Raw genomic sequence first — 19,068 nt, 5'->3', positions numbered from 1 at the left:
ATAAAATTTCCATCTTTTTTATGGAATCAAGTTGATTACTATATTTATAGTTTTTCCATTTTATTTCTTTATTCTTTTTGTGGGTAAGTAAGTTTCACCATTTTATATTTTTGCATCAGAAGGAAAATGCAAGGTGAGAAGGAGAGCTTTTTACGTTATGTTTCAATTGAATGAATTCGATAAGGGTAGAATATGCCCTAGGTAGAAATGCACTTGATACATATTTCCTGCAAGCCGGCAAGAACAATTAAGGAGCAAGAATGAAATGTACTCCTTATTTTATTTTTTATTTGGTTGGGGGGATGACATCTCAGAACTCCTTATTGTTAACTTGAGTGTTTAATGGACTTACTACCATAGACAGGACCCGGAAGTTCATCTTAAGGGGGCGAATTTGAATTTATCTAAACTTATATGTATGGCATAAAACATTTTTAAATTTTGTGGGGGCAAAAATTTAAATCTATAAAGAATGTTCTTAAAATTTCAAGGTTTTGCAAGGAATGAAAACTGAATTCTCTAAAACTTTTGGGGGTGGGGCCCCTTCCCTCCCCACTGCTTAATACAGAATTCGGAAGCCACAATCCAATTATTTAGACTCAACTTGGCATTAGTACAAGGTCCGGAGATAGCAATGCAAAATTCTCGCAGTAACTTGGACGTTTTACGTCTCTGAACGATTCTAAAAGCCAATTATAAATATGTTTCCAACTGTCCAACTTGTGGTTAGAAATTGAATGGGGGTATGTATCCAACGAACACACTTAAACACCTAATAAGTGCTTTAATTGAAAGTTTCACTACATCAAAGTGCCTTCGATAAATCACTGCAACTTCAAACGAGCACTAAGTGAACCAAGATGTGCCTACTTTAGCCTGACGCTCCCCGAGGATGTGTTTGACATGATATCTGGAAATAGTGGAACAGAAAGGCTGGACTTAATGAGCTCAACAATGGAGTCATTTACTCGGAATGATCTCGTCAACACACCATCGGGAACACTAGGCGTGGAATTGAAGAGAGCATGAGCCATATACTGAGTTGCTGGTTGTTGACTGTTGTAGCCGGCATAAAGGAGAGCCCTTCCCTCCCCAACATTGTATACAAAGTGCACCAAAGCCTGAGGGATCACAACCAACATTTTAGGGGTCATAGTCTTATAGAACAAGATATTATCAGTGGTTATAAAGCCTGCAATGACTTTCCCCTTCATCAATAAAAGCATCTCAGTCGCCCGGGGGTGTGTGTGAGGGGCTGCAACTCCTCCTTTGAGAAGCTGTATTTGAATCATGGCTACTCCGAGAGTGTTTACCGCCGGGAAATAGTCAACATGTGCTCCGGAGGCTTTCATTCCATCGGCATCGAACTGTCTGGTATCGTTGATGAACCCTTCGTAGAAGAAGTCGTCTGCAGTTACATTATCAGGGTTTTTGCAAGGATAGCCATTCAAATATATATCTGAACTTAAATCCGCGATGCAGTAATCTTGTAATGGAGATGGATCAGCACCATAACAAGGCATTACTAGTGATAGAAGTACTATTATGAAGAACATGAGAAGGTGAAGGTAGGAAAAGGACTTGGCCATGTATACAGCTTATATGTGTCTGCTACTGTTACTTAGCCCTCTTAAGTCTTAACCGATGCAGGTGCTTAGCGCGCCCGCACTCCATATTTATAAGATTGGAAATTTGAAACTAAAGCCGCCAATCAAAATCGATCCATTGCTCGAACGTGCATGCACGCGCGCACCAATAAAATTTGGTCAAAACTAACGGTCATTCTTGCCTAGGTAGGATTCCTGGTCATTGCCACAACGGTCTTCCAAGGTACATTTCAATTTTCAACTTAGGTACGTTGAAAATATGGAGGATAGAAGCATCTTACCAGCACTTGGCCGGAAGGACAGGTAACATTATGCAAATATACTAGTTGTTACAATCATGATTCTTGTTATCTAACTGGAAATATTTTAGGGAGTTTTGAGAAAATGGAGGATGATACTTTACTGGTAAAATTATGTAAATATAATAATAGTTACAACCATGATTCTTGTTAGGAAAAATCGCTAATTTAGTCCCTAAACTTTTTAACTAATTCCGATTTGATCCTTCAAAGTTTTTTTATACGCAATTGGTCCTTAAAGGAAAATGTCTGTGCCAAGAAAGGACCTATTAGGCGGTGCCATCCAAAATATCTTTTTTCTCGCCTACATGGGAGGCCATTTAGGGATATTTTAGGAAGAAAGTGTTGGGGCACTTTTACTGACGAAATACCAGAAAGATAGCACCATGGGGAAAATGCCTAGTGGACCATAAGAGAGCCGACGTTATGCCGGTTGCTATTGAAGATTTAGGCAATGCAAAAAGCTTTCGGGCAGTTGGAGAAGACGGTGCCATTCTAGACGAAGGTTCTATGGGCCAAGGAACTTCAGATGAATATTAAATGGCGAGACCCAATTCTGAAAGTGATGAGGAGATCGTACTTGGCTTTCAAGTTTTGAAGGATGGATTCTAATTTTGAAAAGGACTTGCCGAGCTATGAGATGTTGCCGATGATTGGGATGGTAGAGGGTCCTGGAGGGAGCTTCTCTTTGGTGTTGTTAGAGGAGGAGAAGGAATAGGGGGAAAGCATATTAAAGAGGGATTTAAAGATTGCAGAGATGCCAAGGGACAAGACAAATGGAAATAGACACCAACGGAATATTGTAGCATCCAGTCCAATGACTCTAACCAATTCTCTGGCCTAGAGAACATGATAGAACTTCTGGATCCCGCTGTTTGATCCAGAAACTTGTGGCATCATTCGAGAAAGAGTTGTCCGAATCAAGAAGATGGTTTCAGGAACGCCCACCGCGGTAAAGAAGAGGAATTCCCAAGACTCGGTGTCTATTCTCGAAAATTTCGAGGAAAAATGCCCCCCGGGTGGTGAAAATGCGGTGGTCCTCTATACGACCACGCTGAGGGGTATAAGGAAGACATTTGAGGATTGCAACACAGCCAGATCAGTGATCGAGTCGCATCAGGTTCAGATGTTTAAGCATGATGTATCGATGCATTCAGGATTCAAGGATGAATTGAGGGGATTAATGGGCACAAAAGAAGTGAAGGTTCCCTTGGTTTTTGTCAAGGGAAGATTGATTGGTGGGGCTGACGAGACAGTGAAGTTGGAGGAAGATGGTAAGTTAGGCACTGTTTTCAGCGGGATCCCGAAGGCAGTTGCTATCTGCAATGGGTGCGCAGTGGTCAGGTTTGTAATGTGCATAGGTTGCAATGGTAGTTGCAAAGTGTTGGATGAGAAAGGGAAGAAGACTGTCAAGTGCAAGGAGTGCAATAAGAATGGGTTGATTCAATGTCCCTTCTGCTAACAAAAAAAAAAAAAATTGGACTGAGATTCCTAACAGCTATAACGTGATCAACATAACAAGGCAACAGGCTCGAAACAGAATTTCGCCTACTAAAACTACCATACTTCAGTCCTCATGTTAACTTTTACGATGAGTTTGGCCCTCTATTCTCTCCAAAGCCAACAATGGTGGAGACAAAACGAAAATTGTATTGCATACGTTTGTAGGCACGGCGGCGGGGTTTCTTGTTATCTTGCTTTGCGACCTTGGGAGTAAAATAGTGTCTTTTATCTATCAAAGATTGATTGCCAATACAAATTCTTTGTACTGAGAAGAATAGTTGTATACAATAGGTCAAGGAATTTTGATCTTAAAATTTACAAAGTACTTTAGAATTCTCATCTCTGAAGTTATCACACAATATGGCGTCAAACCATCCAAAGGAAGATGAACAAAGAACTCCCACCGTTATTCTCATATCAATACAATCCATGTACTCCTAAAAACTTTTAAGGATGTGTTTGGTTCTATGTACACAAGAAGACTAGCTCTAGCGTGTACCTTGTACCATGTATGGAAATCAAGTAACTTATAGTCATTTTACAGAAAAGAGTTGAGCTTAATGTACAAATTATTTCGGCTATTATTAGTGATGTTCCTGGACCGGTTGGGTCTTACAGGGGAATAACTAAAACGAAGGACAACTAGGACCTGGTAATGGCATGGAGTGGGTTATATCTCATAAATGGTTTAAAAGTGGTTGGTTTTTCTATGTTTTCTGTTGATAGATATAAGCAATAGCTAGAAATGGAATTATTCATGTGTTATGTCTAAGTATCCTGCCTAATTTGTACAATCTTATTGGCTATATCAATAAAGAAGATCTTTTGCCCCAAAAGAAAAGTATGTTTACTTCCTCTTCCTTGAGAGGATTTACTGGGTCATTTTTTAACATATATTTGCATGAAAATTTGCCTTTTACACTTTCATGTTATTTTTTTTAATGATTACGATTCTGATGATGAATCCCTTGTTTGTTGCAGGAGTGGTGACTTTGGTTACTTGTTTCTGGAGTTGTAAGAGTGGTTTGTGAGTTATGATATTAATCACAGCATAATACTGAGTTCAGCTAAAATGTCTATGTCAGGATTCTTTATTTGGTTGGACTGTCGAAGATATTAAATAACCTGGTTAGGTACTCAAAATCTAAACTTGTTCAAATGCTCCACATCAAGATTCTACCTTTGCTGAGGACATTTAGCATTGGCTTTAAAGTTGTGAGGAAGAGAGATAATTCAAAATGGTCCAAAATAATTCTTTGATTTGTTTTCATCGGATAATTTTCATCACATGGTACTTTTTTTTTGTGTGATCATGCTGGACAGTCTACTCGTTGTGGATTGTTAAAATTCAGGAATCAGACTTTTGACAAATATATATTCATTTAGTGATACTTGTTCCTGAGAAATTCACTCGTTGCTGCGCAAGGCTAAAAATAAATTAGCCAGCATGATTTTCTCTTCCACAATCTAGATACTACTATTGTGAATTTTGCATGGTGGAATTTATTGTGCCACGCAAGATTAATCAATCTAGAAATTTTTTTTTTATGGAACACTAAGGGTATGTTTGGTTCCCCATGAAATTGGGGTTTAGAATTGGAATTGGATCCCCAATTCTAATTCTTATGTTTGGGTACTACCTTTCCTATAGAATTAGAATCAAATTGCAATTCCATATCGATTGAATTCCATGGTTCCAATTCTTTGGCTAGACCAAAGAATTCCAATTCCAGTTCTACGGCCAGATTTTCATTCGGCTCAACTCACGGACTTTAAACGGGTAAAAACTCAAAAACGGGTCAACTATAAAGTTGGATTAAAAAAAAGACAAAGCTGGCTTCTTTCTCTGTCTTCTTAAGTGAATCGCCATCTGCTCTAACATTCTCTGCCGCCGCCGCTGCCTCCTCCTTGTCCCTGCACCTCTGCCATAGCCCCTCCAAGCCTTTCCTCCCTCTTTTCCTCCCTCTGCCCAACATCAAGTGGGTGAAATTTACAAATTGAGTTATATTTTGGTCTCCTTTCTGTCGTTTCCTATCTATCTTGAATTATGCCTCCCGCTTTTACCTTTGCTGCCGCTTCCATTGCCGTCACCACCATCGCCGTCGCATCCTCTCGTCCTCACTCTCCTTCCGCTCCCTCAATTCTCAATTCTCGACAAATTTAGGGTTTATGATGGTATATTCACGTTTAAATTTTTGCCAATCAAAGATTGATTTTTTTTTGGTTGTTCCTCTGATAATGTTTGGCATTAATGTTATAAATTTACTACTATTTTTTTGCTTCTAATTCAACGTTGGGACGAGGATAGAAAAAAAGGTAGCACTCTGTTGCCCTATTCTTCTTTATTTCATTTTAATTAGTTAATGTGGTCCTAGTTTTTAGAGATCATGAGCTGATAACAAAAATTCCAGCTAAAACCCATCTTCTGCTTAATGCTTACCACAACTACAGGGGATCATGTTTTATCATTTTGTTCTACCTCTTCAGACTTCATTTCCCTAATGTATTATTCTTTTTGTGACTATTGGCCCTTTTCTTATTTACGAAGAGGCTTGTGATCAGTTTTACTTGTCAAGGTATTGAAGATGCTTCTCAGCATTAAAATGATATACCGGCAGTAAACGGTCCATGGTAAATGAGTGCTGCGATTTCTGTTATCAGCTCATGATCTCTTAAGGCTTATTTCTGTTATGCTGCGATTTGTTTTATTCTTCTTTTGCTAAGTTATGAATTATGATAACCAGTTTATTTCTTACATCAGTTATTAAGCTAGCAGATCGATTTAGCCTAAAATGACGGTAATAAAGAAGCTAGCAAATCATTTGTTGGATACAGAAAAGAAAGCCCGATAAGTATGAGTCTCGTCTTCATTTGCATTCCATATTCAATTTGTCTAAACATGCGATTGTCCCACAAAGTTATTTCTTCTTTTGCTGGCTAAGAATGTCCATTTTGCTTGTAAACACGTGATTGTTGACTTTTACATTTTTGCTGGACTGATCATGACCTGTACTTTCTTTAGGTGAATTGTGAGGTAATTTGCTTTTATCATTTGAATCTTGCTTTCAGGTCTCTCAGTTTGCGACTTAAAGGTGCAAAACATGTTGTATATGGCTTGATGTTTGTTTGGTGTCGATAGACAACTAGACCCTTAAATATAGCAGCAAGTTGTGAGAATCTATGATCTTCAGCATTCTTTGCAAAAGGTCGAAGAAGCTCTCTTGTAGGGACTGGAGCAACTTCACTTGTACAACCATGAACCATGTAATTAATATCAGATTATTTCACTGGATTTACATATGTGTTTATGCATGCGGATTTGTGTACGTTTGGCTGCACACCTTTCTACTGATAATATTCTCTTTAAAAATCAACGAATTGCACAAGATGACATATTTATGGTTTGTTGGCAACAAGTGATGCAGGTTTTTGTTCAAAACTGTTCTTGAAGTTTTGGGTCAAACGTGTCTGCATGAAAAAGGCATGTTAATGTGGTCTTGTTAAGAGATTCTTTAGACTTCATACTTTCTTGTTTTTATTTTGTGAATAGTTACTTTCTTGTTCATTATTGTCCAGAAGCTTTACTTGCATACACAATGAACTTTATCTTGTTCTCTTACATACCCCAATTAGTTTTTTATCTAATATAATTTAATTAAGAATAAAGGAAACAAGAGTAATACTATTTTTTTTTTGTAGAAAAGGAACTAATTGGTTTTTTTCTTTAAAGCTTTAATAACAATTGGTTAAATGCAAGAAAAAAATAAATTATTAAAGGCATTAATTGATTTTTTCCTTGAAACTTTAGTAACGATTAGCTAAATGTTTAAAAAATTATTTCACACGAAAAAGGAAAAAAGAAAATTTTTATGTAAGCAAATGTTAGATGGAAACAATTCTAATTCTTAATCAATTCTTCTCGCATCCAAACAAAGAATTTGGAATTCCAAATGAATTTTGTATCAATTCTATGCATTTCCCAAATAAAAGAATTCCAACGTTTTGGAATTCCAATTCCTAGAATTCTAATTCTATAGAATTCCAATTCTAATTCAATTCCAATTTTGTAGAACCAAATGCACCCTAAGAATTATTAATCTAGAAATATTTCAGTATTTTAGTTGAATTTTCACGGGCCATATAGTGTAAATTGAATATTCGACTAAGGTGGCTGTCACAGATGGGAATTGAATTATTGTTTCTTATACTATTCCAGTTCTATGAAACCAACTGTTCTATGGTATTGTCAAGATAAGATCTTATAATCATGCTGCGGGGTTACAATCTTCAAGGGCTGTTCTTACTATCTGATGGTATTGTCATATTAAGATTTTTTTAGGGCCCCGCAACTATTCTATGGTGGGCTTGCTAGGATTTCTATTTTGCAAGTAGTCGTATCTGAAGAACGCAAAAAAGATTTTTGTTAGTGCCAGTGGATTTCGTTTTTGGTTAACTTGATTCCTGGCTTCACTTTTATTTACTCTCATCTCTTGAAAGATGTGGCTACCCACTCATCATTACCTTGTTTTCTTACTACTTGCATCAAATTGTTATAATAATGCTGCAATATATTGTGAAAATTTGCAAGTGTCTTGAGTATGAAATCTGGTGGTTACCTTTAGGTGTTGCTTTACTGAGTGGTCTTCTTAGCTGCAATGAAGCAGTGAAACATTTCTTTATAGCTGATGAAATGACTGTTCTCTAATTTCTGTTGTTTTTTCTTCGTGATCTGAAATCTGTTTAATGTTAGTAGTATCCATGGATCAAAGTCTCGGTTGACACCGAGATGACTCGGCCGAGTCGTTATCAGAACGGACCCTTTTGATACGACACCGGAACAAGATGATTCCAAGATACTTGACTCACCAAGAACTCGGCCGAGATGTCTTCGATACGGATAATTTTGGCCGAGTCGACTCGAATCATCCCGAATCAACTCGCAAATTTACATTTTACAGATTTTTTTTTGCTAATTTTTTTTATTATTTTTGTTTAGCATATTTTTGAATATAATTCACAATTTTTAGAATATTAAATATTCAAAATTTACGTATCACCGAAACCGTGACTAGTATGCCAAAACCGATATGAAATGGTTCGAGGCATGACCGCGACCGCGACCACAACTTTGAACCATGGTAGTATCACATTGTCTACACCGATTCCATGCGCTTCCATTTCAACCTGTGGTATGAATTTGGTGTATTACTTTTGGGCAATGTGCAAATGCATGCTTAACCACCAACTTATTTGTCTATTGACGGCAATCATTAGATTCTAACAATCCTATCCGACTTCATCTCCCAAATTTTCTTTTTCTTGAGATAATTCTACTTTTTATTATTTACTAAAAAAAAAAAAGAAAGGAACTTGTATAATTTGAATGGACAAATCATTGGGTTTTCAATAACCTTGTGTAAGTCTCCTCTGTTTTAATAACATATTGAGAAATTTTGGGTTGTATTGCTATATTTTGAGCATCTGAATAAAGCATCATCTTTCGCACTCAAAACATAATCACAACATGGTGATACAATGCCTTTCTTTGAAAAAAGAAAAGGAAAAAGGGAAAGAACAAAGAAGAAGAGCTTAACAATGATAATACCAAAATTTCCAATGTAACAATAATATTTAACATAAAAAAATTTGTGTGTCTTCGGAGAGTCATTGCATGATCCACTCCATGTTGAGTGCAGTGAGGGCTTTCATAAGCTACTTGAAGGATCTCTAATCATCATAATATGAATCACGATAAGTTTCTAGGTTGACAAATGAATTTCTTACAACCGATATGCATCGCACCTTCCTCCACTCTTGTAGATGTGGTAAGTCCATGTAATCTGCATATCTATCAGGATTCAGGATACTACAAAGCAAAATTGACATATAGTGTAAATATTCTGAAAGTAATTGCCTTAAACTAATGGAAAAGAAGGTATTGCAAAAGTTATTCAAGATAAACCTTGAAATTCCAAATGAATTCTAATTTTGGAAAGGGATAATTTCAGAAACCTCCCTTGAGGTTTCTAATAATTTCACTCAGCTCCCCCCAATTTTAGAAAATTACATTGATCTCCCTTGCTTTTACTATTTAAGTAACATTATAGACCCATTAGACTAGAATTATACTTAAATATCCTAAAATACCATTATGAAATATCATAACATCAAAAGAAAGTGAAAAAAAGGTTTAGTGATCAATTTAACACCAAAAAAAAAGTAACAAATACTTTTATCCAAATTTGCTATGCTTCCATGATAATTGTAAACCTAAAACCTCATCAACCATTCAAGCAAACTCCAAGTTAATTCCCAGATTCTATCAATTTTGGTATCACTAAAATCCCAAAATGTTACCAAAATAGCACTCCAACTTAATCCCCAAATTCTATCAATTTTGGCATCATCAAAATACCAAACTCTACCCGAATCACTTTACAAATAGACCATAACCACCACCACCAACTAAAATATCCTCAAAAGCTTCTTGTCCCAAATTAACACTATATTTTGTCTATTGGCTAATCTCACACCTCAAATTATGAACCCAACACCTATCGCATATCACCTTCCTTCAACAGAAGATCTAGCCAACCGCTATTGATGTCTATGCCAAGAGCAACCTCGTACTCCAATGGCATCAAGAACAGAGAAACTAATCTTTATGACGAACCACCACCAATACTTGTAAATCAAACAAAAATGAAACTAAATGAAGATATTAGATTCTAGTGTGTAATAGACATAATAGCATAACCCAAAGTCATCCATTTTTCTCTTCCAACCATAGCCCATTAATTTCATTTTTTTCCTCTCTATCACAACCATCTTCATCATCTCCATCTAATTTGACAGTGAAATTTCATTTGCTCTATCAATTTGTAATTTTGGAAATTTTGATTCTTTAATATATGCAAATTATAACATGAGAAGAAATAAACAAGGGGGCTGATAGTTAAGTACTACAGAAAGAGAGAAATAGACAAGAAATAAACACTTCGGGTAGGTTTGCATGGTGGTGTAGTTGATGGGTGGAAGAGACTGTGGGGTTATAGGTAGAAAGGAAAGAATCATAAGAGATAGAAAAAAAGGGAGGGAAAGAGAAAAGAAACTGTTGTTAATTAAAGTAGGGTTAGGGATGATGACGAATTGTTACAGGTTTTTATATTTTCTTTTACTTTTGGTTTGGTTTTTGTATCCCACATATGTGGTAAATTATCTATTAAGTAGAGGATATTGCAGTCATTTTATTGAATCGAGGGAGGTTAATGTAATTTTCTAAAATTGGAGAGAGCTAAGTGAAATTGTCAGAAACCTCAAGGGTGGTTTCTGAAATTATCCCTTTTGGAAAATAAAAAGCTTATGCTTAAGATGTTAGATACTATAGGTAAAGATGTCAAGAACTAGAAGGCTAAGGGCAACACAAGGGAGAGAAGAAGTGTAGCTAGGATCAAACGACAATTTTTTCTTTATTTTTTTAAGTATTACAATGTTATTCTAAATGTTTTTTGTCATATTACTATATGAACTGATGAAAGAGTAAATAAACGTAATTCAATAACCAATAACAATGATAGTAATAGGAATTAAATTAGCCAGAATGTTTTGTCAAATGTCATAGCCAACAACATTCTGGCAGTTAACAACACAATCAAAAGCTGTACTGTCATGGATGAATTGACTATAGTAACACTTTTTCAACCAAGAAAAAAACCTTGGTCATTGTTTAAAATTTATGGTCCAGTTTATAATAAGAAGGAAATAGGAGAAAAACATAAGTTCAAGGACTCAATTTTACTGAACTGGCCTTGTAGGTTAAAAGTGCTTTGTGTCCAACTATTCTTTGGGAGGGCATATTAATTTTTTGCCATCATTCATTGTGCACAATGTTTACACAAATTTCTCCTCCTAACAACCAATGTCTGCTGAGGATCGAATTTTATCCCCATAACACTACCCAAAACTGCCAATTCTTCCATCACCACCTTCTGATCATCATCATCATAACCAGCCTTCTTCTTCTCAATGCTTTTCACTATCCATTTCAAGCCATCATCATTTGCATTCTTCATGATTTAACATTCCAAGATAGTCGACCCTAATGTTGAATCTGATCGTATCTTTTAGTTCAAACCACTCGCAAAAATCTCTCAAGTACATGAGAACTTCTTTATGTCTAGGAAATCTCCTATTGTCTCTCCCCTCCCGCACTCTGAATGAAAAATCCATAAAACCCATGGTTTCCCTAGGAGAAATAACCTGTAAAGATGCATAAATGCTACTATGGACATTTAGGATAGGACACTTTCCTAAAGGATCCTCGTCTTCAATATTTGGATGGTAATGCCATTGCCCTCCAATATCATGATTTTGTTCAAGAACTACCACACCATGCCCTTTTTTTCTTAGCTCCCTAGCAGCCACTAAACTTGATGGACCTGCACCAATAACACACACATTTTTAGAAGTACATCCCTCCGAAATCATTTCTTTTACTGCTTCTTGTATCTTGCACAAAGTTTTTGGTCCTTTGATGTAAGGGTTGAAGGGGTTTTTATGGTTGATTGAGTAGTAGACACAAACGAAAGACTATATAATGTAGCGTAAATTATATGTAATTCTCCTGTAGTTTTATTTATTGTTATATGAGAACCTATAAGATTTTAAAATAGCTATATAACCCCTTTATAGTTTTATATACTAGTTATATAACCCTTCTATAGTTTTATATACAGCAGAATGGATGAAAAACACAACCAATCACGATGATTGAACCAAACGCACTTTAAAAATTCATAAAATAAAATCATAATATCCATTTAATTCGTCTATGATTCATTGATATGCATGAATATTTTTTTTTTTTGTCGAAATGATAGGACAATTTCATTATCTGAAAAAGTTACATATGCGAGCAACGGCTCGAGGGAACTATACAAAAAGTGTTCAAAAACACTAAGGAAAAAGTCTTTCCTCATCCACAATAATGCCTAAGGCATCTACACTCAGTTTTCTGCTATCTAACATATTTTCTTCCCTTTTGCAATCCAAAGGAGCACATGCAAAACAGTCTCTTCAGTTTGAAAATATCTTCCAGCAGTGTAGCCATCTTGCTATTTGCAGGTCGTTGCTGTGTTATTTGTTTCCATAGCTCTTTGTTGCAAAAGTTGAGCCTTACATTTCTCCAATGCTGTTGCATAGCTTTACACAAAACCAGTTTTAATGCCAATGCTTCATCCAAAACTTTGTTCCCCAGGCTTCTCTCTTTTGCACCCAATCTGCAATTTTAGTGCTTGCCATTTCCCATACTGTGACTCCTATTCCAAGAGTGTTATGTCCTTGCTGCTTTGCTGTTGCCACTCCTATAATTATTGTCCCTTCATTTTCATTGCACTGGCTTTGTTGTTCATGCATAGGGACTGTTTCTTCTGTACTCTTTCTATCTTTCTGCTGATTCACTTCCACTTGTTCCATCCATTCTTTATGTGCCCGTTCTACTGTTCTCATCGGTGTGGACCTAACTGAGCTCTCGAATTCCTTTTTATTCCTATCTTTCCACACCTGCCACAAAATATTTGCTGTCAGACCGATATGTTCCTTCCCTTCTGGTCTAGTCCTTGCTTCTGAAATTCTAAGCCACCATCTCTTGAAGTCTCCTTACTGGTTCTTAGCTCCATCCCACTGAATAGGAGCTGATTTCCATATGTCCATCGTGTGAGGACAGTTTAGCAAAAGATGTTCTATGGTTTCCTGTGCCTCACCACATGTTGTACATATAGGATCACCTACTCGTGTTTGTCTACTCACTGCCTCCCTTACTGGCAAGGCTCCTTTAATACATTTCCAAATGAAGAGCTTGATTTTATGTTTAATGTTGAGCCTCCACAGTGTGTTCCACATCTGAGTCATTTGTTGACTTCCTTCTGCATTGCTTGATCCAGCTCCCTCAAAGTTGCACCTCCTTACACTTCTGCCTTTCTCCATCAGAATTTTGTAGCCTGAGTCAACTGTATACTCCCCTCCAGCCATTGGTTGCCAATAATAGCTGTCTTCCCTCCTTGAGAGGCTTAAAGGGATGCTGAGAATCCTCTCGGCATCATTTCTGTTAAAGTTGCTGAAGGTGATATTCCTGTTCCATCTCTTCTGACATATAAGCTCATCAACCATTTTCAGCTCATAGCTACTGGTTCTACAAGTAGTTGATTTCCCCTTTAGTGTCTCTGGTAACCATTTATGATCCCAGATTTTTGTACTTCTACCATTTTCAATTCTCCCGATCAAGCCTTCATCTAGTAAACTTCTTGGTCCCACTAATCCTTGCCAAATCCATGATGCATTCTTGGGGGGAGTGCATTGTAGGATGGATTCCTGAGGGAAATATTTAGCCTTCAACACCTTGCTGACAAGAAGGTTTGGCTTGGTTAGGATCCTCCATACCTGCTTCCCCAAAAGTGCTTTATTAAAGGCTTCCAAATCCTTGAAACCTAGACCACCTGTGTTTTTGTGTACTGCCATTCTTTCCCAAGAAATCCAGTGCATTTTGTTCCTTCCATTGGTTTCTCCCCACCAGAAATTTGCCATCAAAGCAGTAATGTCATTGCAAAGTTTTCTTGACAGCTTAAAACATGACATAACGTACGTAGGCATGGCCATTGCAATGCCTTCAGCATGACCTCTTTTCCAGCTGAACTCAGGAATTTGTTTTTCCAATTCTGAAGTCTTCTTTTTATGTTTTCTCTTACAAATCCAAATATCTGATCCTTTGTTCTGGAAATCACCATTGGAAGTCCCAAATATTTCCCTTGCTTTGCTTCCATCATTCCTCCTAGAGCTTGGCATACCTCTCATCTTTGCTCACAGTCCATGTTTTTACTAAAGAATAATGCAGATTTGTCAAGATTGATCAACTGCCCTAAAGTTATTTCATAGACTTTTAGAACTTTCATGATTTCAACAGTCTCTTGCTTGTTAGCTTTACAAAAGATGAGGAAATCATCTGCAAAGAAGAGATGGGTGAGGAGTGGTACTTGCCTACTAATTTTCAATCCTGTGATTCTCCTGCTTTCTTCAGCTTTCCTTAGCAAATTGGAGAATCCCTCGGAACATATTAAGAATAGATAAGGAGACAATGGATCTCCCTGTCGTATTCCCCTTCCTGGTGCCACAAAACCTTTAATTTCTCCATTGCAGTTGAAGGAATAGTTCACTGTTTTCAGGCAACTATTGATCCAGTTGATCCATGTATAGCAGAAACCTATTTTTTCCATCATTGCCTGCAAAAAATGCCACTCCACCCTATCATAAGCTTTTGTCATATCAACTTAATTGCCATGTAACCATCTTTCCCTTGTCTTTTGTTTTTAAGGTAATGCATGTACTCATGAGCAACAATCACATTATCTAAAATCTGTCTATCTGAAATAAAAGCTGATTGAGTCTTGCTTATACATTTGTCCAGGATAGACTTCAATCGATTTGCAAGAATTTTAGAGATGATTTTGTAAAGCACACTGCAAAGACTGATTGGCCTGTAATTTTTTAAACTGGTTGGGTGAAAGATTTTGGGAATGAGGGAGATAACCGTATGGTTTATGGATTTAAGCATGAAACCTGAATTGAAAAAAGCTTTGATTGCTGGGATAATGTCCCTCTTAATGGTACTCCAAAATCTCTGAAAAAACAGTGAAGTCATCCCATCTTGTCCTGGAGCTTTTTCAAGATTCATGGAAAATAAAGCATCATGAATTTCTTTTTCCTCCACTGCTTTGGTCAATTTATCATTCATCTCCTGAGTTATGGAGTGTGGAATACCATCTAAGATTGCTAACATATCACTTCTTCCTCCACTTTTAAACAACTCCTTAAAGTAATATGAAATTTCAGTCACTACCTCATCCTCATTTTTTGTCCAAGAACCATTATCTCTCTGCAAATTTCTGATTCTATTGCTCGCTTTCCTTCCCTTGACATAGGTGTGAAAATACTTGGTATTCTTATCCCTCTCCCTAAGCCAACTGATTCTAGCTTTTTGTCCCCAAAAGTGTTCTTCCTCCTTATAAGCCGAACTCAACTTATCTTTGTTGTCATTCAGATTTCCTATCCTATTGATAGACTCTGAGTTCCTAGCTCTCTCTAGTTCTTTCTTTAGATCAATGATTCTACTCCTAGAGTTAGCTTGGAAAGAATTCCTCCACTTCAAGAGTTCAATTCTACAATTTTTAATCTTCTTTGTGATTTTGAACATTCTTGAACCTTGCTCCTCTTTATTCCAGGTTCTCTTAACCACTTGTTGCACTCCCTCCCTTTGAAGCCATCTCTTGTCAAAATAAAACCTTTGTTTTTCCCTTTCTGTTGTCGGGACTGTTTCTATCAAAAACATGTGGTGATCAGAAACATATGTGTCCAAATGCTGACATCTTACCTTTTCAAAATCTTGGAACCATTCAACACTACATAGATATCTGTCTAGTCTTTGTCTGATTTCTTCTTTATCATTCCAGTGGTTGCTCCACGTCCAAGGTTGTCCTTCAAACCCAATATCCACTAAGCTATTTTGATTAATAAAGTCTTTGAAATCCCTGAAGCTCCTCTCCTCTCTTACTACACCTCTCCATTTTTCCTCATTAGACAGAATGTCATTAAAGTCCCCAGCTATCAAGTACCTAGAACCCCATAACCTTTCCTATTACTCAGCACCCTCCATTGCTCCCTCCTTATCATATGGTCACAACTAGCATATAATCCAATAAACCACCAGATAACTTGATTGTCAGTGTCTTCAATTTTAGCCTCTATTGTGAAAGCAGTAGTGTTCACTTCCAGAACTTGTGTTTCCTTAGTCCAAAATAAAGCCATGCCCCCTGCTCTATTCATAGCTTCAACCACTACATTATTGTCAAATCTGAGCCCTCTAGCTATTCTATCAAGAACTGGTTTCCTATTTTTAGTCTCACTTAAAAAAAATCAAACTTGGAGAGGAGAGGTTATTCACCCCCCTCAGATGGGGAACTGTCAAGGGGCTCCCCACTCCTTGACAATTCCACACCATGACTCTCATTTTCCTTTAGGGGCCCCATTAAGGAAGGACTCTACCTCCTCTCCCCTCACCTCAGCAGAATACAATTCCTCCATGGGCTTAGTTTTTTTCCATTGTACTACCTCATGGTTAGCTTTCTCCATCTCTTCATCCCTAATCAGAACCTTTCTCTTCCCAACATTCATCTGGCTCTCTCCTTTGCCATTTAACTCCCTCAAAAGTTTTCTGGTTCTGGTTGGGGACTTCAACCTCCTAAATGTCCTCTTGGCTTGCTTATCTATTACCTCCACCACCCTCTCAGTACATTGGGAATCATGGTGGAGCACTAGAGCCCCTATTGACTCCTCATTGGCCCCAAGTTCTTGATTTTGATTTAGGTTCAATATCTCGACCTCTCTATCCTCCTCCATTTCTTCTACAACAGTTGGGTTTTGAATTTCTTCCTCAACTTCAATCACTAGAGGGAGGTCAGGGCTCCTCTTATCCAGGTTCAACTGACCCTCCTGGCAATCTTGGGTATCCTCCTTGCTTCTCATCACATTTGTTGATGCTCCTGTATCTTTTGCTAACCTATCATCCTCCATATCTTTCCTTAAAACCTGAGTGCTATCTCCTCTATCACCAATGGACTTAAGAGTTTCCAACAGACTCTTTGTCATTTTGGTCCTACTATTATCCTGTTCATCCATTTCTCCTTTCTGAAAGGACCAATATCTTTTGTCGCTTAACACATCAGGTCTATTTGGTTTCTTTTGAGGAGAGCTTCTATAATTTCCAGCTCTCAACCAAAGGCCGTATTGGTTTTCTACATTGCATCCCCCTAGGACTCTCCTCTCTTTACAGGACCTCTCACTCTGTCCTACTATACAACAACTATAGCAAAAATCAGGGCACATTTCGTATTTAAAAGCTACCCACTTAAGAGCTCCTGCAATCTTAACCACAGTACCTCTTAGAAGAGGTTTAGACAAGTCTACCAATGCTAAGATTTTTAGATGCCTGCCCTCTTTCTCTCCAGATTGAGGTACTAACACCTCTCTAACTTCTTTAAACACTGCTCCAATCTTTTTTTCAACTTCTTTAGAAATCCAGTGAACTGGTAAATTCCAGATTTGTACTCAAAGGGGTGCAAACATAAAGGCTCTATAGTCTTCTTCTATCCCTTCCGTCCACCCGTTCAACACTAAAACTTGATTATCTATCACCCAAGGTCCCCCATTAACAATTCTTTCCATCTCATCAGAAATCGGGATGTTGAACTGAAACATATTAGGTCCCAGTTCCAGCACTGTCATATTCCTTGGATAACCCCATGCCATAGCCACAAAACTTTTAATCCCTGTAAAGTTAATCACTTTCTCTCCTATAACTCTTCCTATAAGACTACCTTCACAAGCTCTCACTCCATTATGCAGGTCATTCATCTCCAGGGTAGCTCCTGAGAGCTCATTCCCTTCCAGAGTAAATTTCCATAAAAGTTCTGATAGATCTCCCTCCATGGACAGGGTCAGCTATTTCTAGACAGAAATTCCACACCACACTTAGGAGACACAGGGTAAAAACAGGAAAGAGACATACAAGGAAAAAACAAAAGGGCAAAGAGGCCACTAGAAACACTGAGTGATTCTGCTGACAAAAATCGAAAGTGAAGAAAGAAAATGTAAAAAGTTGCTCTGATCACGGTGACGGGATTTTAATATACGTACAAGTTAAAAAATCCAAAATACACCCGTTTCACTGCAAGTATACAGGTCAACTAGTAGTTTAGGGTATATATCTGGTCGATCCCACAAGAAAGATTGAACAATTACCAGTGTTACTAAAACTTCTCTATTATTTAGACTATCAATGAATTATAAGAAATGAAACCTATTGAACTTATGCAAAATAACAAATGAAAGCTACTTAGGTTATGGTATCCCTAACTACTCATACAAGTGCTATATTTGGATCATTGAACACTACTATCTAAGTTAGTTATGATGTAATTTCCTTATGCATATGAAACCTACTTTCGTAGTGAATCAACTATACTTATAACTAATCCATACATATTTTCATGGTTATGAAATTAGTTACAAGTTAATTTCTTTAATGAAATTACATGAAATTAATCACTAAAATCACATAGGTGCACCTCTACTCTCGTGAGTGTACTCCCTATGTTTAGCACTTCTTGAACCAGTGTTAAATCTCAATTTTTATTGCAAAACAACACCTTAGATAATCACAATCAATGGTACCAAATTAATCATGATTTCAAAGAGCTAAAGTGCTAAATAACTTATTCAAAATAATGGCATCAAATAGCCAAATAATAGACACTAGCAATCATAGAAAGTTCAACCAAACCCAAGGCATAAACTTTAAAGACATATAATAAACATGAAATCCAAAACTTGCATATTAACCATATTTAAGAATCCAATACAAAAGATAAAGAGTTGGAGAAGAGATAACCCATGTCACTTGAGCTTCAACTCCTTTTTCTTCATCTCCATTTTCATCCTAATCTAGCTAATATACAAGAGTAGATGAGTTAACTAGCTAAACTATCCTACACTAAGAAAATGGAAGAACTACATATCTGCACTTTCCAAACTTCTCCCGTATGATAATAGAC

The 19,068-nt window shown here is 37.1% G+C and overlaps 3 protein-coding genes and 1 long non-coding RNA gene across 4 annotated transcripts; 2 read left to right on the top strand and 2 right to left on the bottom strand.

Annotated features, from left to right (window-relative positions):
- Positions 1 to 866: 866 nt before the first annotated feature.
- On the bottom strand, positions 867 to 1,523 carry LOC113741042 (germin-like protein 1-1). Its single transcript, XM_027268531.1, has one exon. It carries the CDS (start codon positions 1,521 to 1,523, stop codon positions 867 to 869), a length of 657 nt encoding a protein of 218 aa, XP_027124332.1.
- An 817-nt stretch (positions 1,524 to 2,340) lies between these two features.
- Positions 2,341 to 3,612, top strand: LOC113741041 (uncharacterized protein At3g28850-like). Its single transcript, XM_072046756.1, has one exon. The coding sequence runs from the start codon at positions 2,835 to 2,837 to the stop codon at positions 3,366 to 3,368; it is 534 nt and encodes a 177-aa protein (XP_071902857.1). The 5' UTR covers positions 2,341 to 2,834; the 3' UTR covers positions 3,369 to 3,612.
- Positions 3,613 to 5,262: 1,650 nt separating this feature from the next.
- Positions 5,263 to 6,735, top strand: LOC113741869 (uncharacterized). The gene is made up of 2 exons (XR_003460745.2): positions 5,263 to 5,584; positions 6,479 to 6,735. It is a non-coding gene; the product is annotated as an uncharacterized lncRNA (long non-coding RNA).
- A 7,985-nt stretch (positions 6,736 to 14,720) lies between these two features.
- On the bottom strand, positions 14,721 to 16,282 carry LOC140005632 (uncharacterized). The gene is made up of 2 exons (XM_072046649.1): positions 16,164 to 16,282; positions 14,721 to 16,071 (listed from the first exon to the last, which is right to left on the bottom strand). The coding sequence occupies exons 1-2, from the start codon at positions 16,280 to 16,282 to the stop codon at positions 14,721 to 14,723; spliced, it is 1,470 nt and encodes a 489-aa protein (XP_071902750.1).
- Between the last annotated feature and the right edge of the window lie 2,786 nt (positions 16,283 to 19,068).

The sequence above is a fragment of the Coffea arabica genome, chromosome 4e (assembly GCF_036785885.1).
Source record: "Coffea arabica cultivar ET-39 chromosome 4e, Coffea Arabica ET-39 HiFi, whole genome shotgun sequence".
NCBI lineage: Eukaryota > Viridiplantae > Streptophyta > Magnoliopsida > Gentianales > Rubiaceae > Coffea > Coffea arabica.
This window is presented reverse-complemented; position numbering and strand designations above follow the sequence as displayed.